Here is a 24,904-nt window from a genome sequence, read left to right as displayed (position 1 = left end):
TTAATAGCCAATATTCTCATCACAAACATATAACATAGAAACGATTGAGACATTGAGTATGCTCCGGTGTATGGGGTGAATTTTTAATTCAGAAAAGTGAGTGGAGCGGGCACTTATGTTGGTAACAACAAGATATGAAGTGAGTAGAAAAGTGCCAGAAGACAATAGAGAATAAAAAATTTTTTCGCGGCGGTGGTGGGGTTTGAACCTGCGACCTTATTGGTACGACAACTCCGCCTGGCAGGTGAGAGCGTGGTAACTGTAGAGTGATCGTATGAAAGTTCCTTTTGCTTATTGAAATTTAGTCCTATTTTTGCCAATTTTTGTGCAGAAATAAAAGCGGCAGTAGGTTGACAATTCTAGGTTGTTTATTCTAGTAAAAGTAAATAACTTGTAATTTATACTTTAAAAAAGTCATACGTGCTTCTATTTATCATTTAAATATACTTCATTTTGTAAACTGATATGCAAAACATTATCTCGTACTTTAAAGCAAAACAATTAGCCAATTGATTGCACCACCATCCAACTTCCGGTACACTTTCTCTTCCACCGAAAAAAATACGGTGTGTCAACCGAAAGTTTTTTTCTCTCTCCAGTTGAATGTCTGCTGTTATTTTTGATATTTTACCTTGTATTTAATGATTAATCATGCCTCCTAAAAAGAAGCCAGAAGTCAGCAAGAAGACTGAGCAAAAGAAGAAGGAAAAAATTATTGAAGTATGCCAACCATTGACTCAATGTTTACTTTTTTCTCTCTTCTTTTTTACATTTACAGTACAGATCACTCGTCTGTATTATCCTCAACACTCAAGTCTCTCACACTCACATGTCAGTTTTGACTGACATTGCTTCAAATTCACACCTAATCACAAGCCCCATTAAATGAGATTTTATATTAATATTAAATCATTTTTCAATTACTGATTTCTTTACCTAGGGCTAGGGACAGGGATACTGACACTGGTCCTGGCCCTGGCCCTGGCTGGAGATGTTTCTGATGTTCTCTTCAGTCTTCAGCTGTCAGCCAATCTTTTTATTAATTGACTATAGTATAGAGGAGTATCACTAACGATAACTGTCGATCTGTATCAATTATTTATAGGTGGCGTTTCTATGCACCTTAGTTGGAGGTGTACAAAATTGTACCTCCATTGGCGGTGTAAAAAAAACCCCACTGTTTTTATGCACCTCCGTTGGCGGTGCTGATTAATTAATGAAAATGTTGCTGCTTGAAGCTCGAAGGAAAAAATAACGATAAGTGTTGAATTCTAATCCTCAATTTATTAGACGAAGACACACTGTGGACGTTCTGGTTTCACCTTTATCAACAAAACATGACGAATAAGACACTAACAACGAATTAGAAATGTGTATTGTCAATGGCGTAGATAAGGTGAATAAATATAAACAATGATGGGACAGGAAATAGAATACCCCTTTGTAAGGAAGTATGAATTAAATTATGACAATAAATATTAATAAAATTAATTAAACACCGTTTTTATGCACCGCCATTGGGGGTGTAAACGTGCAGTGTAGAAATAGACCCACAGCCAAAAAGAGGCTTCTCCTCTTATTTTTTGTTAATAGACCCGTAAATGACCATGAGGTTTAGATAGTTTTAGATTGTAGTTTAGCACACTGCTTAGTGATTACCGATGTAAGTTTATACAATGATAATAAATTAAAGAATAATAACAATAATTTTTATAATCAAAGGTAAAAAGAAACATGGCACACAAATACTGATCTCAAATAAATAAATAATTTTAGAAAATTACAATCGAAGATTTTTTAAACATGATAAAAAGTTATTGAAAAACAAACAAAAAGAGAAACAAAAAAACATAAAGAAATAAAAAGACAAAGACGCGGTAAACGAATACACTGATGATAATGATAAAATATTATAAAATGACATTTACATATAGATGCACGTCGATAACACATTGAATGGTATTGATGTTGTTTTAAAAAAAATATATATAATTAATAATAATAATAATAATAATAATAATAATAATAATAATAAATTCATTTAATAAATTAAAGTTTTAGATATGTGTCCAGTAACTATAACAACAAGAATGATGTCTTTCTCAATAAAGTAAACTTTAAAAAAAAAATGTCCACAATGGGATCGAACCCAGTACTTTCTGACAGCTTATCCACTGCGCTACAGAGCCACCTGACTGGTCATAACATTTAATATGGTCTTTCTAAAACCTTATTTTACCTTCAATGCAACTTCTATTTTCTGATTTTAAATTTAGATTTTTTTAGATTGTTATTAATTTATTTTTTAAAATTTATTGACAAAGACGTACCTACAGATGTCACAATATAACTTGCCATGTCCAAATACAGACACAGCATCGCTGTTGAAATTGGGTGGAATGCGCATGCGTAACGGAGGTGCATAAAAACACTATTTAAAACAATTAAATCCTACCTAAAAAAATGTTAGATTTTTAAAAGGTGCACCTTCGTTCTAAAATTAAAATAAATAAAATACGAAGAAAAACCCACATCTGCAACAAGATGATCCTGGCCTAGATTGATTAACAAAGTTATATTTAACATTATTTTTTAACCTTTCCATCATCAAATTTTCTTTATTCTCACTTCTGATCCAATAGTTTTAAATCAACCAAATACCTAGTGCAAATTTACTTAGTATGTTACCGTTACTGACAGTGGAATAGTTACTGTGTTACTGTTACTCCATTACTTCTTTGACTCAAAATCACCTTTTCATAATCATAACACTTTGTAGGGTTTACTTGATGTAAGCTGGTTGACTTCATTTTGAAGTCAGAGTGAGTCCATTAACTAATTCATTTGCTACTAATTAAATATAGGGGTGGTAATCTGGAACATTACTTTTTTTAAGGCTCATTTGTCAAATATAGATGCACGTGATAAGGACCTTTTATGATGAAATCCAAATGCGAGGCCAAAACTTATCCAGAAAATTGACTGCAACTTTCATAGTTAAGAGAAAAATTATAGTTGAAAGTTAGAAGTTTCGATTGGCGATGAGAAAACTTGTAATGTCATTAAGGATATATTGCATGACTGCTGTTGAGAACTACATTACACTCTATCATGTCATTCCAGGACAAAACTTTTGGACTGAAGAACAAGAAGGGTTCAAAACAACAAAAATTCATCCACACAGTCAAGACTCAAGTTCAGCATGGAAATCAGAAAGCCAGCAAGGTATAGAGACTTTAAGATATTTTGTATGTTAATTGTCTTCTTCAATATTCCTCATCCATCATAGTAATGTAAATGTTGCTGCTCGAAACTCTAAAAAATAAATAACAATGTGAAATTGAATGTAAGCTTCAATTTAATATACGAAAACAGATAAAATGGGCGTTTCAGGTTTCCCCTTTATCAACAAAAACAGGATGAATGGAACATTCGTCTCCTGTAGTGTTCCATTCATCCTGTTTTTGTTGATAAAGGGGAAACCTGAAGCGTCCATTTTATCTTTTTTCGTATATTAAATTGAAGCTTACATTCAATTTCACATTGTCATTTATCTCATCCATCATAAGGATGACAAGTGTTGCATTCTTTTTTTGCTTGCTCACTAATAATATGAATTGATCATGGTTTGTTCTTTTATCTTGTCTATTGGCAGAGTTTGGTTTTATTATAATTTGACATCATATTTTGTCGTTTTCAACAGGAGAACACTAACATTGTTGTGACATGATTGATTCACTGGGCATCACCACAGCTATAAAAAAAAACAACCCAATAATATTCTTTTGTTGTCTTTGATCCACTTATAGGTTCAGGCTCAACAAGAACAAGATAAGGCAAAGAAAAAAGATGAGAAGAAAAAGTTACAAGATGAGATCAATGCTCTTTTCAAACCTGTGCAACAGACAGTTTCCAAAGGTAAGCAGTGATTAAAAAAAAAAAAAAAAAGAGGTGTATAGGTTCTTTCTCAGGCATGCTTGACCAGTATGAAATTGCCTTTTATAAGATAAAAAATTTGTCGTAATAATGCAAATATGATGAAAATAACTAAAGTGTGCATTAATGAAATTGGATCAAAAATAGCATCAATCAGTCTGGGTTTTTGCATACCTGCCAACCCTTCAGCTTTTGGCGGAATCATTCCTATTTTAACTCTGCCTTTTTGTACTAATTCCGCCATTGTCTCTAAAATTCCAATTTACAAAAATGATAATGATGGTAAGAATACAAAAAGAGCAAAGTGGAAGGGGGGTGGGGGGAAGGGGTGAAAGAGGTGAAATTCCTATTTTTTGTCTCAAATTCCTATTTTCAGGGTCCTGATTCCACTTTTGGAATGTGAAGGGTTGGCAGGTCTAGTTTTTGTACTTCAAGTCATGAGAAATGATGCATTTTGAATCACTAGAGAGGACTTGAGCTGTCACGTGATTTTCAGATCAGCTTGTCTTCTGCTGATTTGATCCATCCTCAGAATTATTGCATATCATATTGCGTACTTAGCTCCTTTAACATGTTTATTGATGTTGAAATTATCAATTTTTGATCATATTTTAAAATAAAATTTTACAAATTTTCCATAATGATTGTAGTAGGTAGGTCTAATGATCAAGTTTGTCCATTTTTCAAAGCTTTATGGAAATGCATAAGCGCCACTGTGTGTTTTTAACATATTCGGATGACTTCATGCCGCATTTGCTTCTTAAATTGCCTAGTATAATAGGATTATTTGTTCAAAAAGGAAGGATTTCGCTGGACTACCTGGTAAAACATGTGCTTATTGCTTTTGAGATTGAGTTTTGCATAAGTCTCCTATTGCCGCTATTTTCTTCCGCTCAGGGTCCGGGCTCTTAGTCTTAGTGGAATCTATACATCTTCAATAATCATTGTAAACAGTCTGGTTGCAAGGGACATATAAAAAGTAATAAACGAAAATGAATGTAAAACCTTTAAAAAAAAGAGCAAAATATGAAACACAGAACATTTCGGGCTCAAAATCCTTCTTCGACCAATAACAATAAAACAATAAAGACATGAATCCATTACTAAATTCCAGATAGACGACAGGGATATTTATCCATGTTTATAAGTTCTTTAATAATTTTTTCCTTTTTAAAGTATGATTTGTATGTTAATAATATATATTTTACCACTATTGTCAACAATAAGGGCATATTGCTCCACTTTATTTATGATAAAATGCGCATTCCACGGGAAGCCTCGAAATATTCCTCCTTTTTCAAAATTCTGATTTGAGACCTATGGTTTAAAAATATAACAACAATTTTTGTGTTTGAAGTAAGTGTCGCATTTTGGGAAAAATACAGAAATTGGTTAGCAGAAGAGTTAATGTTGGAAAAAAATAAATCAAATAGAAATAGTGTGTATTTAGGTGAGGATTTTTCTATTTAACAATTCACCAATCAATGTTTATTTTTTAAAAACTATTTTCTCAGGTGTGGATCCCAAGTCTGTTCTTTGTGCCTTCTTCAAACAAGGCCAGTGTGGAAAGGGGGACAAATGTAAATTTTCTCATGATTTAGCTATTGAGAGGAAATCTGAGAAAAGAAGCATTTACGAAGATGAGAAAGGTTTGTAGATGTAACCATTTGATTTCCTTAAATGAGCTTTTATATAGCACAATATCCACTAAACGTGCTCAGGGTGCTTTACAAGTGGTCTTTTACCAGCAGCAACACTAAACATGTAGGGCGGGACATGACGCCTGTCAGGTGATATTACAAATTTTTTTCGGACAGAGATAACACTGTTAACGGCCAGGTAATCATTTTACACCTGAGTATGGTGAGAGAATGTGAGTAAAGGGTCTTTTCCAAGGACTCAACTATGTGCCAAGCGAGGCTCGAACCCAGGACCTTCCAATCCCAAAAGCGAGTGTCATACCACATAGCCGCATATTACTTAATCTTTTTGTTGTTGTTGTTTTTTTTATGGTTTTGACAATAATTTCTTGAGCAGCTGTGAATGGTGATAGAAGAGGCTAATGAGGATCTAAATTTTCACATAGTTTTTAGAATTAAAAATCCCATTCTTAATCAAAGACAAAATTGTGAATTTCATTTAAAATTGCTCTTTGACAGTGACGTGATAAATTGTTTTCAAGTTTTAAAATGTTGTTTCAAATGATTAAAGGAAAGATGAAATTAACCTGTTGATACTGTTATGATCTATGGAATATTTTTAGAACAGTTTGATTTGTTTTATTTATTTTAATTTTAAAGGACCCAGGTAAAATATGCGATTCCTTTATCCATGTGCAATTCTTTTTTTTTTTTTTGTTTAGGAATAGAATGTGATTGTTTTATAATCAACTGGGTGGGGTTCCTGACCTCCCATAGTGGGCAGGGAGGTACATACTGTGTCTTCTATCCCCCCATACCCGTTTTCCAATTGTTTCCTGTCATTGTCTTGGAATGAGATTACTTAGTTTTGCCCTGATCCTTGGCTGGGAGGGAAACAGTCGAATGTTAATTATAGTTTTGGGAGATGATATTTTTTTTCCTTGTAAATCACCTCTCTGTTATGCATTGTATTATGTTTAGTTTACATATTATATTATATGATTGGTAAACATTTGAGTGTATTCCTCTTAGTTGGGACCTGTGATTGTGTCTGGATGAGACTTTTAGATGATCTCAAACTAAGTACTTTGACGGTGTGCTCTTTGAATCTACATCTGTTCCCTATTTGAACCAATTCCCCTTAGTCTTACCTTTTCTTTTGTGCTTTAATTGCAATTCTAGAACTTTTTACTATCCCATTTTCTTCCTTTTTACTGGCGCTGATATGACTTTAATGTGTTGCAAGCGCCGTAAAACCCTTAAAGACAAAACAAACATTTTATAATCATTTTCAATGAATTTCATATTGTATGGAGTAAAATTTAGACATATTTTCTGCTCTTGTCTTACAGAAATAGCGGAAATGGATGAATCACAGCTGGGAGAACTAGTCAACAAAAAATATGGAGAGTCCAACAAGAATAAAACTGCTGGGGTAAATAAAATAGCGAAAAATAATATTGTATTTATATAGTCATTACCCATGGTTACTGACATGCTCTTGGCACTTAAAATAAAATTTGAAAAATTAAAAATTATGCCTTTTTCGCCACATCATAAGATATCGTCGCCTAGACATTCCACGAAGGAATATAGATAACTCATCAAACAAGATGTCTGATGTCAACAGGAATCACCCATGTCCAAGTCAGCAAATTGGGGGTTAATAATCTTGCTCAAGGAAAAAAACGAAAATGCCGAAGCGGGGCTCGAACCCAGGTCCTTCCGTGTCACAGTGCAATGCCTTAACCACTCTGCCAAAAACAAGTGAAGAGGGGAGTGGGGCTGGTTTTAAAAGGGTGAAATTCCTATTTTTTGTCTCAAATTCCTATTTTCAGGCGTTCTGATTCCACTTTTGGAATGTGAAGGGTTGGCAGGTCTGCTAATTATATTCTTTGAAGGATTGTACCATTTTCCCAACATCTTATTCATTTTGGCTCTCCATTGTACACATTTACATGTTTCTGGGTTGGCAGCATTGTAATTGCTGGCTCGAACCCTTGGAGCCCAAAAACAGAGTTCTGCCAACTCCCCCTTTTTTTTTTTTAACCTCAGGAATGAAAGACATCCAATGTTTGTCATCGTTTTGCCAGTTTAGTTTTATCTTCTTCTTATATATACATACACATTAAACATAGGCATAGGGATATTGACCTTAAAGTTATTGGCTTTAAACAAATTATTAATAATAATAAACAAACTTTTTAATTAAAAACAAATATGTCTTTTTAGGTTAGATAAATTATGGCAAGATTTTGAGTTAGGCTAGTAATAAGACTAATTTTAAACAGATATGTATGCCAAATTTAGATTTGATCATGGAATAGGGGAGGGGGATTGGGTAGAAAAATTCACACAAATTTGGCTTACGTACGAATGCCTTAACATGTTGTTCTTAAGTTCAAGCTCTCATTTGGATACTTTTTTTCCCTTTATCTTTGAGTTGCTGGGATTCATTAAAAGGCGCCGTAGCTTAAGCAGAATTAAGCATTTTATTTGACATATCTTTATTAATTTTAGTGCATTTCACTGACAGAGACCTTATCGACACTAAGCTTTAGATTAAATCTTTGAAGACATTGAAGTAATTTATGCAGCATTTAAGCCCATAGACTCAATCCATAAGAATCCAAATTTTTGTCTTAAATTGCAAACTTTTTTGTCTTGAGAATGCAGGTGCTTACTTTTCAGTCTGTATTCTATACCCAAAACCAATAGATATAAGCATACTCAATTTTAAAATATATATGTTATGCACTCATTGGGTTGATGTTGTGCAAGCTATATATTTTTTTTTTCATTTATTATTTCTGTATTTGTCTTTGGTCAACATTGGTGATTCCCGTTGACATCAGACACTTGTTTGATGGATTATCTATTTTCCTTCATGGATTACTGCCTAGGTGACAGCATTTAATGATGATGCACAGAAGGGCAAAAATTTTTTTTTTTTTTTTTATAGGTAGAACAGTGATGATGATGATAAATGTAATTATGCCTAGAGCTGAAGGCTTGTCACAAAGATTTATAGTAAATAGATTACAAAGTGCTTAGAGCTAGTGGCTATGTGGTCTAGTGGTATGACACTCGCTTTTGGATCGGTAAGTTCGAGCCTCGCTCAGCGCATAGTTGAGTCCTTGGAAAAGGCTCTTTACTCACAATTCTCTCACTGTACTTAGGTGTATAATGAGTACCTTGCCATTAACAGCATCTCTCTGTCGAAAGAAATTGTAATATCGTCTAACAGGCGTCATGACTCGTTCTACATGTTACGTGTCGCTGTTGGTCAGGCACTCTTTGTAAAGCGCTTTGAGCACAGTTAGTGGATATTGCGCTATTAAAAGCTTACTTGTTTTTTTGTTTGTTTTGTTTTTTTAATTAAAAAAAAAGAATTTATTTTTGAGTTTGGAAGAGTAATTAAGAACACTCTCATTTTGACTTTATTTTGACATTTAAGAGATCTTTTCATTCTGACTTTTTAAGATTCTAGATTCTAAATGTAGAACTCACAGACTTGCCAAGCATTACGATTTTATCATAATTTTACGATATTGAGACTGCCATTACATGATTACGACTTTACCTGCGCAATTACGAAATTTTGTTTTTAAAAAAAAGAACAAACCCAAAAAACGAAAAATAATTAATTGGTTGTAAAATTGCGAATCTATGAAGTGACGTTTTTGCCCAGGTGGTCGGGCATATATTCAACTCGTAACACGGAAAGGCAACTTTCTCTTTATTTTTGGACTGATTACTATTTTTTATCCCAAATTACTATTTTTGGGGACTCCAATTACTATTTTATGAAATTTTTTTTTTAGCAAGTCTGAACTCATTGTGACTCCTCCCCTCCCTCTTCCTCCTGCTCTTACTCTGTAATTTTTTTTTCTTACCACAGATCTGCAAACACTTTTTAGCAGCTGTTGAAAACAGTAAATATGGTTGGTTCTGGGAATGTCCAAATGGGGAAAAGTGTATCTATAAACATGCCCTGCCTCAAGGTTTGTGACTTTTGTTTGTGTTTTTGCAAGTTGATGTTTTCAGTCTAGAAGTAAGTCAAAGCACTTGCCGTGCACTGTTTTCTACCGGATTTCTTTTTCATGTTCAAGTGTTGCAGGGTCCATCAATTTAGAATTAAACCTTGTTTCTGAATTGAATTTTTACGACCCGTTGACTCTGATGTTGATCTAGCTCTAAGTACAAATGCTGTTCTAATACCTTGAATGATATTGATTAAATTTATTTACTCACTGTTTTGTGAACAGTGCAGTTATGGTATAGTTAAATAATTATAACATTTAGTTTTCTTAAAATTCTCATGTCATCTATGTCCTGAAAAGCGCCATTGAACATGTTAGGTGGAGATTGGCACTCTATAATTTATATTATTTTCTTTATGTATTTATTTATTCTTTTTATTATAAAAAAAATTAATTTTGGACTCAACATGGAGTAGGTTTATTTATTAATGTGCAAATACAAATTTAACCTTTTTACCTTATTTTTTGTATTTTAATCGATTCTCGGGGAAATTTCAGTTTTTTAATTGTTTTTTAAAATTTTTAAATTCAAGCATTTCTTTGTGTCAGTGTAATCCATTGCATGATGGAAATGCAGGGGGCAGCGTGGCAGCTTTGCTTCGTACCTGAAAGGTATCAAGTTCGATCACCCACCACTGCGCTGTATGGCCTTGAGCAAGGCCAAGTTCAATTTGCGGCTATGCACTGCGGCTGACTCCTTGGTTATTCCAGTCTTCCCTTGGAATAGACCCAAGAGACAAAATTACCCCTATGGGATGAATGAAGGGAATTATTTAAACATATTTGTTTCATCTATTGCTTGATGGAAAATTATGTCAGAAAGAAGCCAGTCACTTTACCACTACCACAAATTTGTTTCATCCGTTGCATGATGGAAATTTATGTTAGAAAGAAACCTTTCATCTTACCCCTACCACGTCATTGTCATTGATCCACTGTCCCCACTAACAGAGCAATATCCTCAATGCCTGCTGCTTCAGGCATGCCACTTGCTTTACTTTTACTTGTTCTTTGTGATCCCTCTGTCTCCCAAAATGTATTATGTCTGAGTGAAGAAGTATGGAAAAGAACACAGCAGAAACCAGTGGGAGAGGAAATAGGAAGAAGAAGATGGAGGTGGATTGGACACACCCTTAGAAAGAATGAATCCACTATAACACTGGAACCCTCAGGGTAGAAGATCAAGGGGAAGGCCACGAGGAACATGGAGAATTAAAGAAGCTGATATACAGAGAAGTGATAAGACATGGAACAAGATAAAAAAAAAGTTAGCTCAGGATAGAGAAGGATGGAAACTGTTTGTCTGTGGCCTATACCCTGACCCAGGGTGAAAAAGGCAAGATGATGAGTCAGACCCCAAAAAGTGACTGTCGGATTAGAATGATAGGAAATATATACTTATATTTCAGTTTGTACAATGTAAGAGATTGTATTTATCCTCCACTATAAGGAATAGAAATTACCCATACGTTTTATATTTATGTCTATGCATTCAAATTTCAGCACTTAGTTCATCCTAACATAATATTATTAATAATAATAATGTTATTTATTTCCCTTACAATATAGCTCTAGTTGCACGATATACATGGCATGCAATATTAAAGAAAATTAATTACTCTATCATATTATCAACAAATTTTAAAGATGAGAATACAGAATTATTTTTTTTTTTAATGAAAAAAAAATGTAAATTCGGCTAAATATGTTCTATGAGGTGACACTACAAAAATGATGATGAGTGGACGGTGAGTCATATTAACGTTTCCCTGTAATATTAATATTCATTATTTTCTCTTTCTTTTGATTTACTAGGTTTTGTGCTAAAGAAAGACATGAAAAGAGAAGAGGAGGAGGAAAAGATTTCTATAGAAGATCTGGTGGAAACTGAGGTAAGATATTTGGGTACTGTGTTATTTAGTTATGTCATCTTTATATTATTTTTGGTGACTAGATTTGGTCCATTTCTGATTTGTCTCCTCGGGATTCAGATTTTTCTATGAGTGATTCCTTCTCAATAAGATTTATTGAATTAAAGACACTTTTTGTAATTCTGCTGTTGGAAATTTCGTGTCTCTACAAATTTTAGTTTTAGCGTTAGACAAGACTGATGAAACCTTTTAATTTTTAAATTGCATATGTGCATATAATCTACCTTTTCTGATCTATTACTATTATGTAAATGCAAAATACCATATATCATTTTTTTTCTCTCCATAATTAATTTTTTAAACTTTATTGTTTTTAAAATTTCTTATTATTGATATTATTAATTAATGTTATTATTATTATTATTATTATTATTATTATTATTATTATTATTATTATTAGTTATTTATTTATTTGTTTGTTTGTTGGTTGGTTTCTCTATTCAATTTTTATTTTTGTGTCATGTTAGAATATAAATTAAAATGAAGTCACTTTGATGATGAAGTAGTTAAAAGTTAATGAAAACGTTAACTGAATGAAATACCATTGCTATATTAATAATATTTTCTATATTCATGGATTGGACTGAATGTGTATCGCAAATGTATTTATTCCACAGAGAGCTGCCCTCGGTTCCAACACAACCAGAGTCACTCTAGAATCTTTCCTTAAATGGAAGGAAAGAAAGGTAAAGTAGTGATAAACATGATATTTTGCTTATGCCTCAGCCTCAAAGCTGTTCACAAAGGTTGCCTACATTTTATAGCGGATACAACATTAAACCTAGCTGGATGATATTGAATTTGGAATGGTAATAATGTATAGAAACTTGCTGAAAGAAATTGATACTTCCTTTTTTAAAGTGTGTGTGAATAGTGTGAAATGTGCCTCTCTGATTCGCCTGGTACAAGATGATGTTTTGTGGTGGGAGTGGTGGTTTTTTTTTTTAATTCAGTTTGTTTTATAAATGTTAACATTTAAATAATTATTTATTTATAATGAACTGCTCTTTTGGTTAAGCTAATCACACCCTAAGAAAAAATAAAAATTCTAACATTGATGTTTGTAAAGTTACTGGCATATATATTGACTTTTGTTTCTCGTTTCGCTGGTAGATTTCCATTAATAATCATGAATACAGAGCCTGCATATAGCGGAATAAGCAGCACTTAATAAATGTGCATTATGATCACTATTTATGGTTGCTTTTATTTATTTGTTTAGGTCTGTGGTCTCCATCCATAATAATCCAAATTTTTGTCTTGAGAATGTGGATACAATATTTGCTGTATGCGTCCGTACCCAAGACCAAAAGATACACTCAATTTTTGAATATATATGACATAGACTAATTGGAGTGATGTTTGCATGTTTTTTGTTTTTTTTTCATTGATTATCTACATGTCTATGTCTTTAAAATAGTGATTATGATGATATTATGTCTCTTTCTCATTTATTTGTAACTCAATTTCTCAGTTTTTCGCAATCACCTCTTTTTTAACTTCAGAAACGAGAAAAAATTGAGAACCTGAAACGTGAAAATGAGAAGAAGAAAGCTGATTACAAAGCTGGCAAAGTATTGGGGGTAAGTCTTAACTGTTGAACATTGTGATGACTTCTTTGATGATACTGTAGCAATGAATATCCCGCACAAATCTTTGGGCCTCTTTTTCGCTTACGAAGTGCCCGAATTCGCGTCAAAATATGGGACGAAGCCGTTTCGTATATGCTATTTTAAAAAATTAATTACGATGCTGTTTATTGGTGAATATGACTGAAAGTTGGCACATAGTTAGAAAAAAAGTCATTTTAGATTATGTCAAGCGACAAAACTCGTGCGATTACCAGAAGACCGTTAAAAATAGATTTTTACTCTTTGGAGTAAAATATTTCTAAAACTACCGGGTGTGGAGGTTTTGTCGCTGACAAGGTAATACATGAACATTTCTTCTTTTTGGTTGTAAAATTTCATATGAATATGACGAGTACTTTTCCCGTATTTTACAAAACACCATCCTAATTTGCTCTTCAAGTTTCACACTTATTACGCAAGATACAACCAAAGGTCGAAAAAAAATGCCGAAAAAGCGTCCCATATTTTCGCGTTTTTTTCCTCTTTGCGGGTCATCCAAATAAATGACACATTTGAAACTGCATAACTTGTTTATTTATGAATGGATTTTCAAAATTCAAAATTATTTTTACTCAGTGGAGATAGGGCTTTGATTTTAGACAAAAATTTTCCTCAAAAAGAGAAAAAAAAATGTTCATAGTCATTGCTGGATACTGATGATGATGATGATAATTAATGTTGTTATTATTATTATCATTGTTGTTTTTTAAATTATTATTACTATATTATTATTATATTATTATTATTATTATTATTATTATTATTATTATTATTATTATTATTATTATTGTCATCACCATAGAGATTATTTATATTATAATGGTTCCTTTTTTTTTTGTGAGAAACAATATTACTTTTTTTTTTTAAAAGTCATCTTTCTATGATATGTAGTATGTTTTATATTTTAAAGTGTTTAAGGCATTGGAACATATCCCTTTAACTGAGATCTTCAAGCATCCTGATGGGATTTCTGAATACATAATGCTGCTTGGATCTAGTCTTGTTTTTTTTCTTTTCATATACTTTTGTTTTTTCAACTTTTTATTCTGCATTGATTCACTCTAAACTTTTCATCTTTTAACCTCCTATCGTTTACATTCTCCGGACATTGATGCTACTTAAAATTTAAGCATTGTTGCACCTTGTTTCTTTAGCTTTATACTTTGATCAGAAGGAAAAAAAAGTAGAAGAGGAAAGAAAGTCGTTTTACATTCTCAGGACATTGATGCTACTTAAAATTTAAGTGTTGTTGCGTTAACGCATTTCTTTAGCTTTATAACTTGATCAGAAGGAGAAAAAAAGTAGAAGAGAAAAGAAAGTTGCTCACGTTGAATGATGCACAGATGCGATTTGTAATTGTGAATTATTATTTTCTCTTCTATTTATTATCAATTAAAAAATTTTTCTGGATGGTGTTCCTTACCTCCCATATTGGGCAGGGAGGCACTTACTGTGTCTTCTTTCCCCCTTTATCTGTTTTCCAACATGCTTTTTGCCTTCGTCTTGGAATGGGATTACTTGGCTTTTGTCTAGGATACCCTAGCTGGGAGGGAAAAAGTCAAAATCATCTCTCTGTCATGCACTGTATTGTTTTGTTAAAATATTATATGATTTGTAAACATTTGAGTGTATCCCTCTTAGTTGGGATCTGTGCTTGTGTCTGGATGAGACTTTTAGGTGATCTCAATCTAATTACACTGATAGTGTGCTCTTGGAATCTACATCTGTTTCCTATTTGAACCAATTCCCCTTTGTCTTACCTTTTCTTAGGTGCTTTAATTGTAATTCTAGAACTTTTTACTATCCCATTTTCTTACCTTTTACTGGCGCTGATATGACTTTTATGTGTTGCAAGCGCAGTAAAACCCTTAAAATTATAAACAAAAAACCAACAAAATTTTTATTTGTTTGCTACAGATCAGCGGTCGTCAGATGTTTGAGTTCAATCCCGACCTCGTGGGCAATGATGATGATGAAGCACAAGATGGCGCTATTGAAAGAGAAAGGGATGAGGTTTGTGTGTTATGAATTCACTGCTTTATGATACAAACAATACAATACATAGTCTTTTGACGTAAACTATTTAGGTTTTTTAAAAAAATTGTAAATTTTTCTTTTATTAAGTATTTATGAGGAGATGGAATAATTTTTATGCACTTTTGTGTTGTAGCAGGGGGGGGAGGGGGGGGGGGTGGGGAGTCCTGATAGCTCAGTTGGTATAGCTTCATAATCAAAGGGACCGAGATTGATCCTGGGTGACTCTTTACTCACATTCTCTCACCATACTCAGGTGTAAAACGAGTACCTGGCCGTTAACATCGTTGTCTCTGTCCGAAAAAATTGTAATATTGCCTACCAGGCGTCGTGTCACGTCCTACATGTTAAGTGTTGCTGTTGGCCAAGGGTCCCTTGTAAAGCGCTTTGAGTAGATTTAGTGGAAAAATATATAAAAGCTCAATTTTAAAATTTATTAAAAAAATATAAGTGATATGATGTTGGGATGAACTAGGTGTGGGGAATTGAATTTAGAGCTGCAGTTTTGAGATTTAGTATTAATTTTTATTTGTTATGGGGTAGAATGAATTCAATTTCGTTCATCAAAAAAAAAAACCAAAAAAAAAAAAAAAAAAAAATATATATATATATACCCCTCAAATTCCTAATTCTTCTAATTATAATTCTGAATTTTCTCTTGGAGTTTGATTCATCATGAGATAATACTGTTTTGAGTTGGTTGGTCACCTTTAAGTCGGAATTCCATTTTGGAAAATAGAAAAATAATTTAAAATTAATTAATTCATCCCATAGGGGAAATTTGTCTCTAGGGTCTATTCCAAGGGAAGACTGGACTAACCCAGGTGTCAGCCTCAGTGCAGCGCCGCAATTGAGCTAGGGCGAGGTGACATGCTCAAGGCCACACAGCGCAGTGGCGATTGATCGAACTCTGCACGTTTCGGGTACTGAGCAAAGACCAAACCGCTGAGCCACGATATGATATTATCTCCCAAGATATCCACCAAATGAGTTAATATTTTTTTGTTTGTTTGTTTTTTTTGTTTTATCACCTCTTGTTAAGAGAAATACAGATCATTTACATAGGATGATTTTATGAAATTTCTTTGAATTTTAAACAAATTCGTTTAATTTAATTAATTTTTTTGTTGCTGTTGTTTTTGTTGGGAAAAGGAGGAAGATGATAACACCAATGTGGTAGATATTACAATGGACAGTGTGATAGCTGGAGCTTCTGAGGTTGACCAGTCTGGTACACAGGCCAAGTCGGACAGATTACAACAGATGCAAGCTCATAGCATGGTCAATGGAAACGATAGTAAGTTCTGCTTTGTGAATTGAACTAACTGCTATTTACAGGTTTTAGGCGAAATTCAGTGATATTTATATAGATGGAGTCTATTAAAGCTCATAACATGATCAATGGAAATGATAGTAAGCTCTGCGGTGTGAATTAAATTTGCTATTACGGGTTTAAGGCGAAATTCAGTGATATATATTTATATATATATATATATATATATATTGAATCGTGTTGGATCCAAATATGGTACAAATAGTGCTCGACATGTAGCAATGGAGCGAATTATTATTTTAATATTTACCACAATGTTTGAGTCTGTCTGGACTGACTCCAACATTGTGGTTAATATTAAATAATTATAATATATATATATATATATATATATATATATATATATATATATATATATATATATATATATATATATATATATATATATATATATATATAATATATATATATATATATATATATTATATATATATATATATATATATATTATATAGGATTTAGACTTGTTTTTGGGTGTTTGTGAGGTCAGCTTAATTTTTTTTTATTGTCGCATCATTTTCCTCTGCACTTGTGTTGAAATGACCTAAAAGAGTCACCAACAGGGTTAAACAGTAGATCATCATCATCATATCTTGTCGCGCCAGTGAGTCAGCCAGTCCCGGGCAGTCTGGTTGCATTCCCTCAGGTCAGCATTGGTGCAGTGAGGTCCCAGCGAGCATTCGGACAGGATGTGGTCCATGGTCTGTCTGGGGTGACCGCATGGGCATTCAGTGCCCGGTGAGATTTTCCATTTAAAGATACAGACGTAAAAGCAAATTATGAAGCTGTCCTGCATCAACAGATGGACCAGATGAATTTCCATTTGCTCGACTCATTGGTCATTTAGGCCCAGAATGCATAATTTTGCCTCAAATTTTCAACTAATTTTTATTTTGAGATCAGAGCATGTCCCCAGATTTTTTAGGATCAGAGTCTGACTTTTCAATCTGATTTATATCTATATTGGCATGGCAGGTTTTTTGCATAGATTTTTTTACAAATGTTTTCAAATTTTCGAGATTTTGCAAAGAAAAAAGAAGCAAACAACAAAAAGACAAAAATCAATAATAATATTTTTTTTAAACAGACGAATTTTGTTTTCTTTCAATTTGATAGCTTGTGTAGAACATGAAAAATAATTAATCAAGAGTAGTTTCTTTTTTACTATCTCATTTTCTTCCTCTTTACTGGCACTGATATGACCTTACATTTAGTGCAGGCGCTGTGAAACCCTTAAAAACAAAAAATACCTTTCTCTTTCATGAACTGATTAAAGGTTTTTAGGAAAATCAATCACATTATATTTAGCAAATTTTTCTGTTTTTAGCTTGCAAAATTTGGGATTTTTTCTTGCAAAAAACCGCCATGTCAGTCTATATCAGGAAGAAGAGTTTTACTGTTCTGAAAACGCATCCTAATAATCCATGCATTCTGTCATTTTTAAAAAAAGAACACAGTATGTGCTATTTGGTTAACATTGCATATACTGTGTTTTTTTTTAAACAACTGCAGCGTAGGCAAAGGAGGGTGTTCACCCATTATAATGAGATTGGAGTTCTCTCTGAGATAAACTGTAAAGAAGCACCCAAGTAGAATGCAGTATAAAATTATATTGAAATAAGTTTTACTCAGGTTTGACAGTTAACTTTGAGGCTTAATATTGTTGGCTCTAGGGTTTTTTTTTTTGTTTTTTTTTCATCTGAAAAGCTGGCGTTAATTCATATATTATTAATGTTATAATTTTCTACCTCACTACCAGGTGAGTCGGGCAAGCTTGATGAAGCAGCGGCTCTTCCCCCCTCCTCCAGTACCAGCCAACAAGAAGAGACGGACATGGCGATAGCAGCGGCCATGTCCGCAACCATTAATGGAGGGTTGGAGATTGACGAGGATTTATTTGCCGAGGAGGACGAGGACCTCATAGATGAATTAGAGAACCTTGAATTAGAGGAGGACAATTTGTGATGTCTGTGAATATCATTTTGTTTGTGTGTGTGTTTTTTTGTTTTTTTTGGATCATATATTTTTACGAATTGGATGCTAGACGCCAGTTATCTTAACAGGGTGTGTGGATGGTGGGGGGGGGGTGGAGAGAATGGAGAGAACATAGTATATATATAGCTTTATTGGAATGATTTACAGCTGTTAGTTTACACTTTGAATTTCTGTTCCATCAAAATTCAAAAGCAAATACATTGGAATGTTGCCATATTGTGAAAAAGAAAATTAGTTTTTGTAAGAGGATTTTTTTTGGCCTGGTACCACAACTATGCAGATTAAACTACACGGGCCTTTGTCAGGGCTGAGGAAGACAATGGCATTCCTTCAAGACATTCAAACATGAAGACAAAATGAGTGGAAATATAGAAAAGAGTTCTTGTTGTTTTAAAATTCTGTCATCATGCTCATCTTGTTTTATCTGTATATTGTGCAGGAGAATGGAAAGGTTAAAAGAAAAATGTTCACTATGAAAAATTCATTTGTGTGTTGTGTTTCATGGAGGCTAAATCTGTATATTTCTGGACTTCACTTTTTCCTTTAATATTCTTTCATCATGTCACTTTGTTGATGAATGGATATGGTAGAATCAGCAGAAATTGGAATGGGAAAAAAATCTGAAATCTGGGTCCACGTGGTTTAGAAATATTCATTATTTTATTTAACACTTATACGACAAAATCGTCAAGTATGGTGACATGTCCCTCAATAGCGTAGTTTACTTCAGCACAACCCAGATACAAATAAGAAGTATGGGGTATGGAGAAGTGCCAGATGAAAACGGAGAATAAAAATATCACTGTGGCAGAGCCAAACTTGGGATCTAACTGATGCATGACCCTCTGCCTGGCTGAGAGAGAGAGAGAGGGCAGCGAGCAGTTGCACTAGCCATACTGTATGTAGCCATTCAGCCATGTTTAAGAACGAATAAAAAACCAGGTGGGTTCCAGACAGCTCAGTTGGTAGAATACTCACTTGCCAAAACAAGGGGAGTGGCATTCTGACATTTTAGTAAGAACACAGTATGTGCTATTTTAGTTAACATTGCATATATTGTGTTTTTAAAAACAACGGCAGTATTCGTCCTGGGTGTAGTCAAAGTTTAAAACAAAAATTTTTTAAAAACCCAGCCGTGATTGGTAACTTGGTCTGTTAGATTTAGAGCGGGGAAAGTATTTTGCGATGGACATTGTCTCATATTAAAAAGGTAGTAAGCAATTGTTATAGTATATTTAACACTATAGTTACAAAGATGAACTCTAGTCACAGGCCTCATAACATCATGGGTGACTCACTTTTTAAAAAACTTTTTTCAATCCCACCAACCTAACTCTTCTGTTCTCCACTGAATCATGATATCCTTCCTTATCTTAACCTTAAATCTCTCAGTGCCAGAAGGTGCCTGGACACATTCCTTTCATTTTAATCAGGTCCTTGGGGTTCAGACCAGGCCCTCTGTTAGGAGTGCCATCCAATTTTGTTCCTCATTCAAGATATACAGTGTTAGTATACTTTGATCATTCTTCGATGTCATGTCATGGGGATCTTTATGTGAGGATGTATTCATGGTCCTTTTTAGTGTGGATGAACTAATTTGTGTGAAATGTAAAATTGAAGGGTTTGTCCATAAGTCTTGCAAGTTTAAAATTGGAATTTCATTAATGATAAAATAAAAACCTGCAGCTTGGGACTTTGTGTAAAACAATACAGATGGTGACAGCTTTAATTAAGTGCAAAGTGAATGACAAGGAAAGGTTGGAAATGTAACTGTTCCTGTGATAGTAACAAAATTATTTTCACACAGAAATAACAAAAGGAGGGGGGGGGGGGCATTTGTTGAGAGTAGATTGTGAATTCATGCACAAAGGAGCTTAGGTAAGAGTCTTTGTCTTGTTTAAAACAGAAGCTGCTTAATCATTACTGTTTTCTTGTTTTGGGAGCTGTGCTAGAAATTATATAGAAATTGGTGACGACAGATTTGAATCTTGTGGTTACACAGTTGGCAACCAATGATTGTCTTTATGCCTCTTGTCGATGCCGTATTCCCTTTTTCTTACTATTGGGTAATGACTGTTGTCCCTTGGGTATTTTTGGTTTGTTTATTGTCACCATCAACATTCTCTTCATATTTTCTGACGATATCCTGTACAACTTACCTACTTTTATCATTTTAACTCAAGACTCATTTACCTTTTACGTAATTGAACTTCACTACACTAGATCACAGCATCTCAATGTCCATTATAACACCCCACCCCTTCTTCTTTGCTCCTGTTGTACTTAAGGTCAGATAAATAGTGATATCTGATCATTTGATGATTTAGGTGCAGAAACAAATAATTAATGGTGTTATATTCCATTCAATTCTACCATTTTGTATTATTAGATTTTGTTAGGCATGAAAACAATATCTTTAATACGACTTTTAACCGAAATTGGTAACTTATTGGTCTCGAGGAAAAACTATGTAGACTCAGTCTTTCATTTCTCGGGTCAATATAATTCCAGACATTGGTCAAAAATCGTCTATATTAAGGATTCCCTTTGTTCTAGTAGGGAGTAGTAGTAGTCATATATATGAGGTTATCTTTTATCTTTGCTGATAATTTGAATTTTTATGGTCATAAGTTATATCTATAAAATTGTAAATTGACATTTTGGCAATTCTGTTGTGTGGAATTCAATTTCTTTCAAATTAATTCTGTAGGAGTGTGAGCATATGTGTGAGGAGCTGTAAAAAAATACAATTTAAAAAAAGAGAAGGCGTGCATTTATTTGAGGAAATTGAAATTGAGGTTTTTGTTTCTCGTCTTTCTGTAATTCTTACTCCAGTTATTTTTACATTTGTTTTCTTAATTCATTTTTGGGCATCCCTAATTTTGTCTCTGAGGGGGAAAAATCACTAGCTTAAAGGATTTTTCATAATTCTTAGACTCTTGGAATATCTGTAGTCGAATGCATTATTATTTTGCAAATTTAAAGATGCAACAGGGTGCATTAATGTTGAAATCTTGATTTTCATGGGATGAGAGCAAAATCGTCTTTTGAACCTGAAATAATCAACCTAAAACTTTGTTTCAGCGAGATGCATATGGTTTTTCCCATCTGGTCCCTGCCATGCTTACTCTATTCACTCCCCGCGCCCCCCTCCCCATGCCCCCTTCAATATCTTTTTAGGGAACTTGTTAAGACTGAATTTCAATTCCACCAATGGATATGCTTTTGTTTTTTCTGTTTGTTTTTAATTGGAAGTTATGCTGTATTGTACGTAAAATTGTATCATAGGTAATTACTAAGTCCTCATCTAATTGTGAGAGAAGTACGAGCTGTGAAAAAGATCAGGGATGTTGGTCTCTTGTTGCCATAGGAACTTGGAAATAACAATGACAAAGGCATCTCTTCGGAGTGTTTATAAGAATGTGTGTTCCATCTTATCTCTAATTCTATTGTTACAAGATTCCACCTCTTGTAAACTACTATTGTATGAGTTGTTAATTAAATTTAAAGATAACTGCCAAAACTTGCACGTCTAAGAAAAACATTTTTTTTTTCTAAAGCATTGAAAATGATAACCAATGATCCAATTTCAGTGATAAATAAATGATCAGGGAAGATAACTTTTGACTTCTTTTTTTCTCGAGGTTTGAAACTCAGATTCTTTGATACTGATAATTGGTCCAATGTGCTGCAATCCACTCGATGGGTATGGGGTGGATTTTTTTTCTCTCCCAGAGTTTGAAAATCATTTAGATTCGTCACAAACTCATTTCAAATTGTAGGTGTCTTTTCGCAAATATTATATAGAAGGAATGAAATTGACGTCATTCAGCTCTTTGTTATTGTTTTTAACCAGTCATTTTTTATGAGTAGTTCTCACTAAATTCTATCAATCAAACGTTCAAGGTTACACATAGGTTAGTGTATTGGTACGTTTATCCGGCTGGCTGATGTTGTATTTTGGCTAAACTCAAAGCATCAATATGCTCATATTCACAAGTTGACTGAAGTAGTTATGGAAGAGTATAAAATTACTTCAACAATACGACAATGACACTTCGAGTTATCTGACCTGTATATGTACATGTCGGAAATAACTGTTTTTGATTGGCTGACTCCTTAGACTTCGAAGCTTGAGTTACTTTAAATTAATGATTTGTCTTTCTTGTTGTTTCTTGTTTTGTGGTGTGCGTGGTTTATGACTCCCGTTTTGCAAGAATTGTATTGACAATATTGAATTGATAATGATTAAAACACCAAATTGGTGAATATTTACTGAATTCCAGGCTTTATTCCTTTTTATTATTATTATTATTATTATTATTATTATTATTATTATTATTATATATTATTATTATAATATAATTTATTACTTATATACCACGTGCTGGTTATTCATATATTATCAAAATATCACCTTAGAGTCCTTAATCACAATTAAACTCTGCTAACTGGGTGGGGTTCCTAACCTCCCATAGCGGGTGGTTGGATGGGAGCATCACCCTTGAATCATATACCTATGATGTTCGCATGGGTGTACGATCCGATAGTGATGTCGTTTCTTCTTCTCTTTACTAGCCTATCCTGCTTCTTTGGTTTGTGATTGTATTTTTGACAGGGGATATTTTTTTTTCTGTAAATCTTCTGCCTGTTTGTTGTTGGTTATTTATAATTTAGCTTATGATATCTTTAGGTTATGATTTTGATTTACATTTGTACTATTTTTGTTAGATTGCTTGTTTTTTTGTTTCAGCGGTCTCTCATATAACCTCAATTGTGTTGGAAGAGACCTAAAGCAACAAACAAACAAACAAAAAATAACCTCCCATAGTGGGCAGGGAGGTACTTGCTTCTATCCCCCTGTATGGGTTTTCCAACTTGCTTTTTATCTTTGTCTTTGGATGAGATTACTTGGTTTTTCCCTGACCCTGGCTGGGAGGGAAACAGTCAAATGTGTTAGTTTTGGGAGATGATATTTTTTTTTCCTTGTAAATCATATCTCTGTTATGCACTGTATTATTTTTCCTTTACATATGGTGTATAAACAATTGAGTGTGTTCTTCTTGGCGGGGACCTGTGCTTTTGACTGGATGAGGCATTTAGTGATCTCAAACTAAGTACGCTGATAGTGTGCTCTTGGAATCTACATCTGTTCCCTATTTGAATCAATTTCCCTTTGTCTTGTGTATTCCTGTGTGCTTTAATTGTAATTCTCGAACTTTTTACTACCTATTTTCTTCCTTTTTACTGGCGCTGATATGATCTTTTATCTATGTGTTGCAAGTTTAAGCGCCGTAAAAACCTTAAAAACGAAAACCTGGGTGGGGATCCTGACCTCCCATAGTGGGCAGGGAGGTACATGCTGTGTCTTCTATCCCCCCATACCCTTTTTCCAATTGTTTCCTGTCGTCTTGGAATGAGACTACTTAGTTTTGTCCTGACCCTGGCCGGAGTTCCGAGGAAAACAGTCGAATGTATGGTTATAATTTTGGGAGATGATATTTTTTTCCTTGTAAATCATCTCTCTGTTATGCATTGTATTATGTTTAGTTTACATATTGTATTATATGATTTGTAAACATTTGAGTGTATTCCTCTTAGTTGGGACCTGTGCTTGTGTCAGGATGAGACTTTTAGGTGATCTCAAACTAAGTACATTTTCTTCCTTTTTACTGGCGCTGATATGACCTTGATGTGTTGCAAGCGCCCTAAAACCCTTCAAAACAAAAACGAAAACAAAAACAAGCTCTACTAAGAAAACAAAGCCTTGAGTTGGGTGGGGTCTATGACCTCCCATGCTGTGTCTTCTACTTTTATCTCCTGTATCTGTTTTCCTAGTTCCTAGTCTTTGCTTTGGAATGGGATTACTCCGATTTTCCCTAGCCCTGACCAGAGCCCTTGACTGGGAGGGAAACAGTCAAATGTTTTGTAGTAGTTTTGAGAGATGATATTTTTTTTCCCTTGTAAATCATCTCTCTTTTATGTAGTTAAATGTTTTTGTTATAAATAATATTATATATTGGTTTGGAGTGTAGACATTTGAGTGTTTTCTCTTAGTGGGAACCTGGTTGGGGTTCCTGATCTCCCATAGTGGGCAGGGAGGTAGATACTGTGTCTTCTATCCCCCTATATCTGTTTTCCAACATGCTTTCTGTCTTTGTCTTGGAATGAGATTACTTGGTTTTGTCCTTACTCTGGCTGAGAGGGAAACAGTCAATGTATAGTTAGTTTTGGGAGATGATATTTTTTTCCTTGAAAATCATCTCCCTGTTATGCATTATATTTGTTGTTTTGAATTTATAATGTAAGCATTTGAGTGTATTTCTCTTAGTATGGGCCTGTGCTAGTGTCTGGATAGTTT

The 24,904-nt window shown here is 33.7% G+C and overlaps 1 protein-coding gene across 1 annotated transcript; it reads left to right on the top strand.

The window, feature by feature from the left end:
* The first annotated feature begins 507 nt into the window (after nt 1–507).
* LOC144959082 (zinc finger CCCH domain-containing protein 15-like) lies at nt 508–22,823 on the top strand. The gene is made up of 12 exons (XM_078891459.1): nt 508–720; nt 3,124–3,225; nt 3,810–3,918; nt 5,451–5,585; nt 6,929–7,011; nt 9,478–9,580; nt 11,435–11,511; nt 12,168–12,236; nt 13,056–13,133; nt 15,099–15,194; nt 16,368–16,512; nt 18,308–22,823. The coding sequence occupies exons 1-12, from the start codon at nt 652–654 to the stop codon at nt 18,511–18,513; spliced, it is 1,272 nt and encodes a 423-aa protein (XP_078747585.1). The 5' UTR covers nt 508–651; the 3' UTR covers nt 18,514–22,823.
* Nucleotides 22,824–24,904: the final 2,081 nt, after the last annotated feature.

This window comes from Berghia stephanieae, chromosome 13 (assembly GCF_034508935.2).
Source record: "Berghia stephanieae isolate SIO BIC M18660-M18661 chromosome 13, UCSD_Bste_1.3, whole genome shotgun sequence".
Lineage (NCBI taxonomy): Eukaryota > Metazoa > Mollusca > Gastropoda > Nudibranchia > Aeolidiidae > Berghia > Berghia stephanieae.
This window is presented reverse-complemented; position numbering and strand designations above follow the sequence as displayed.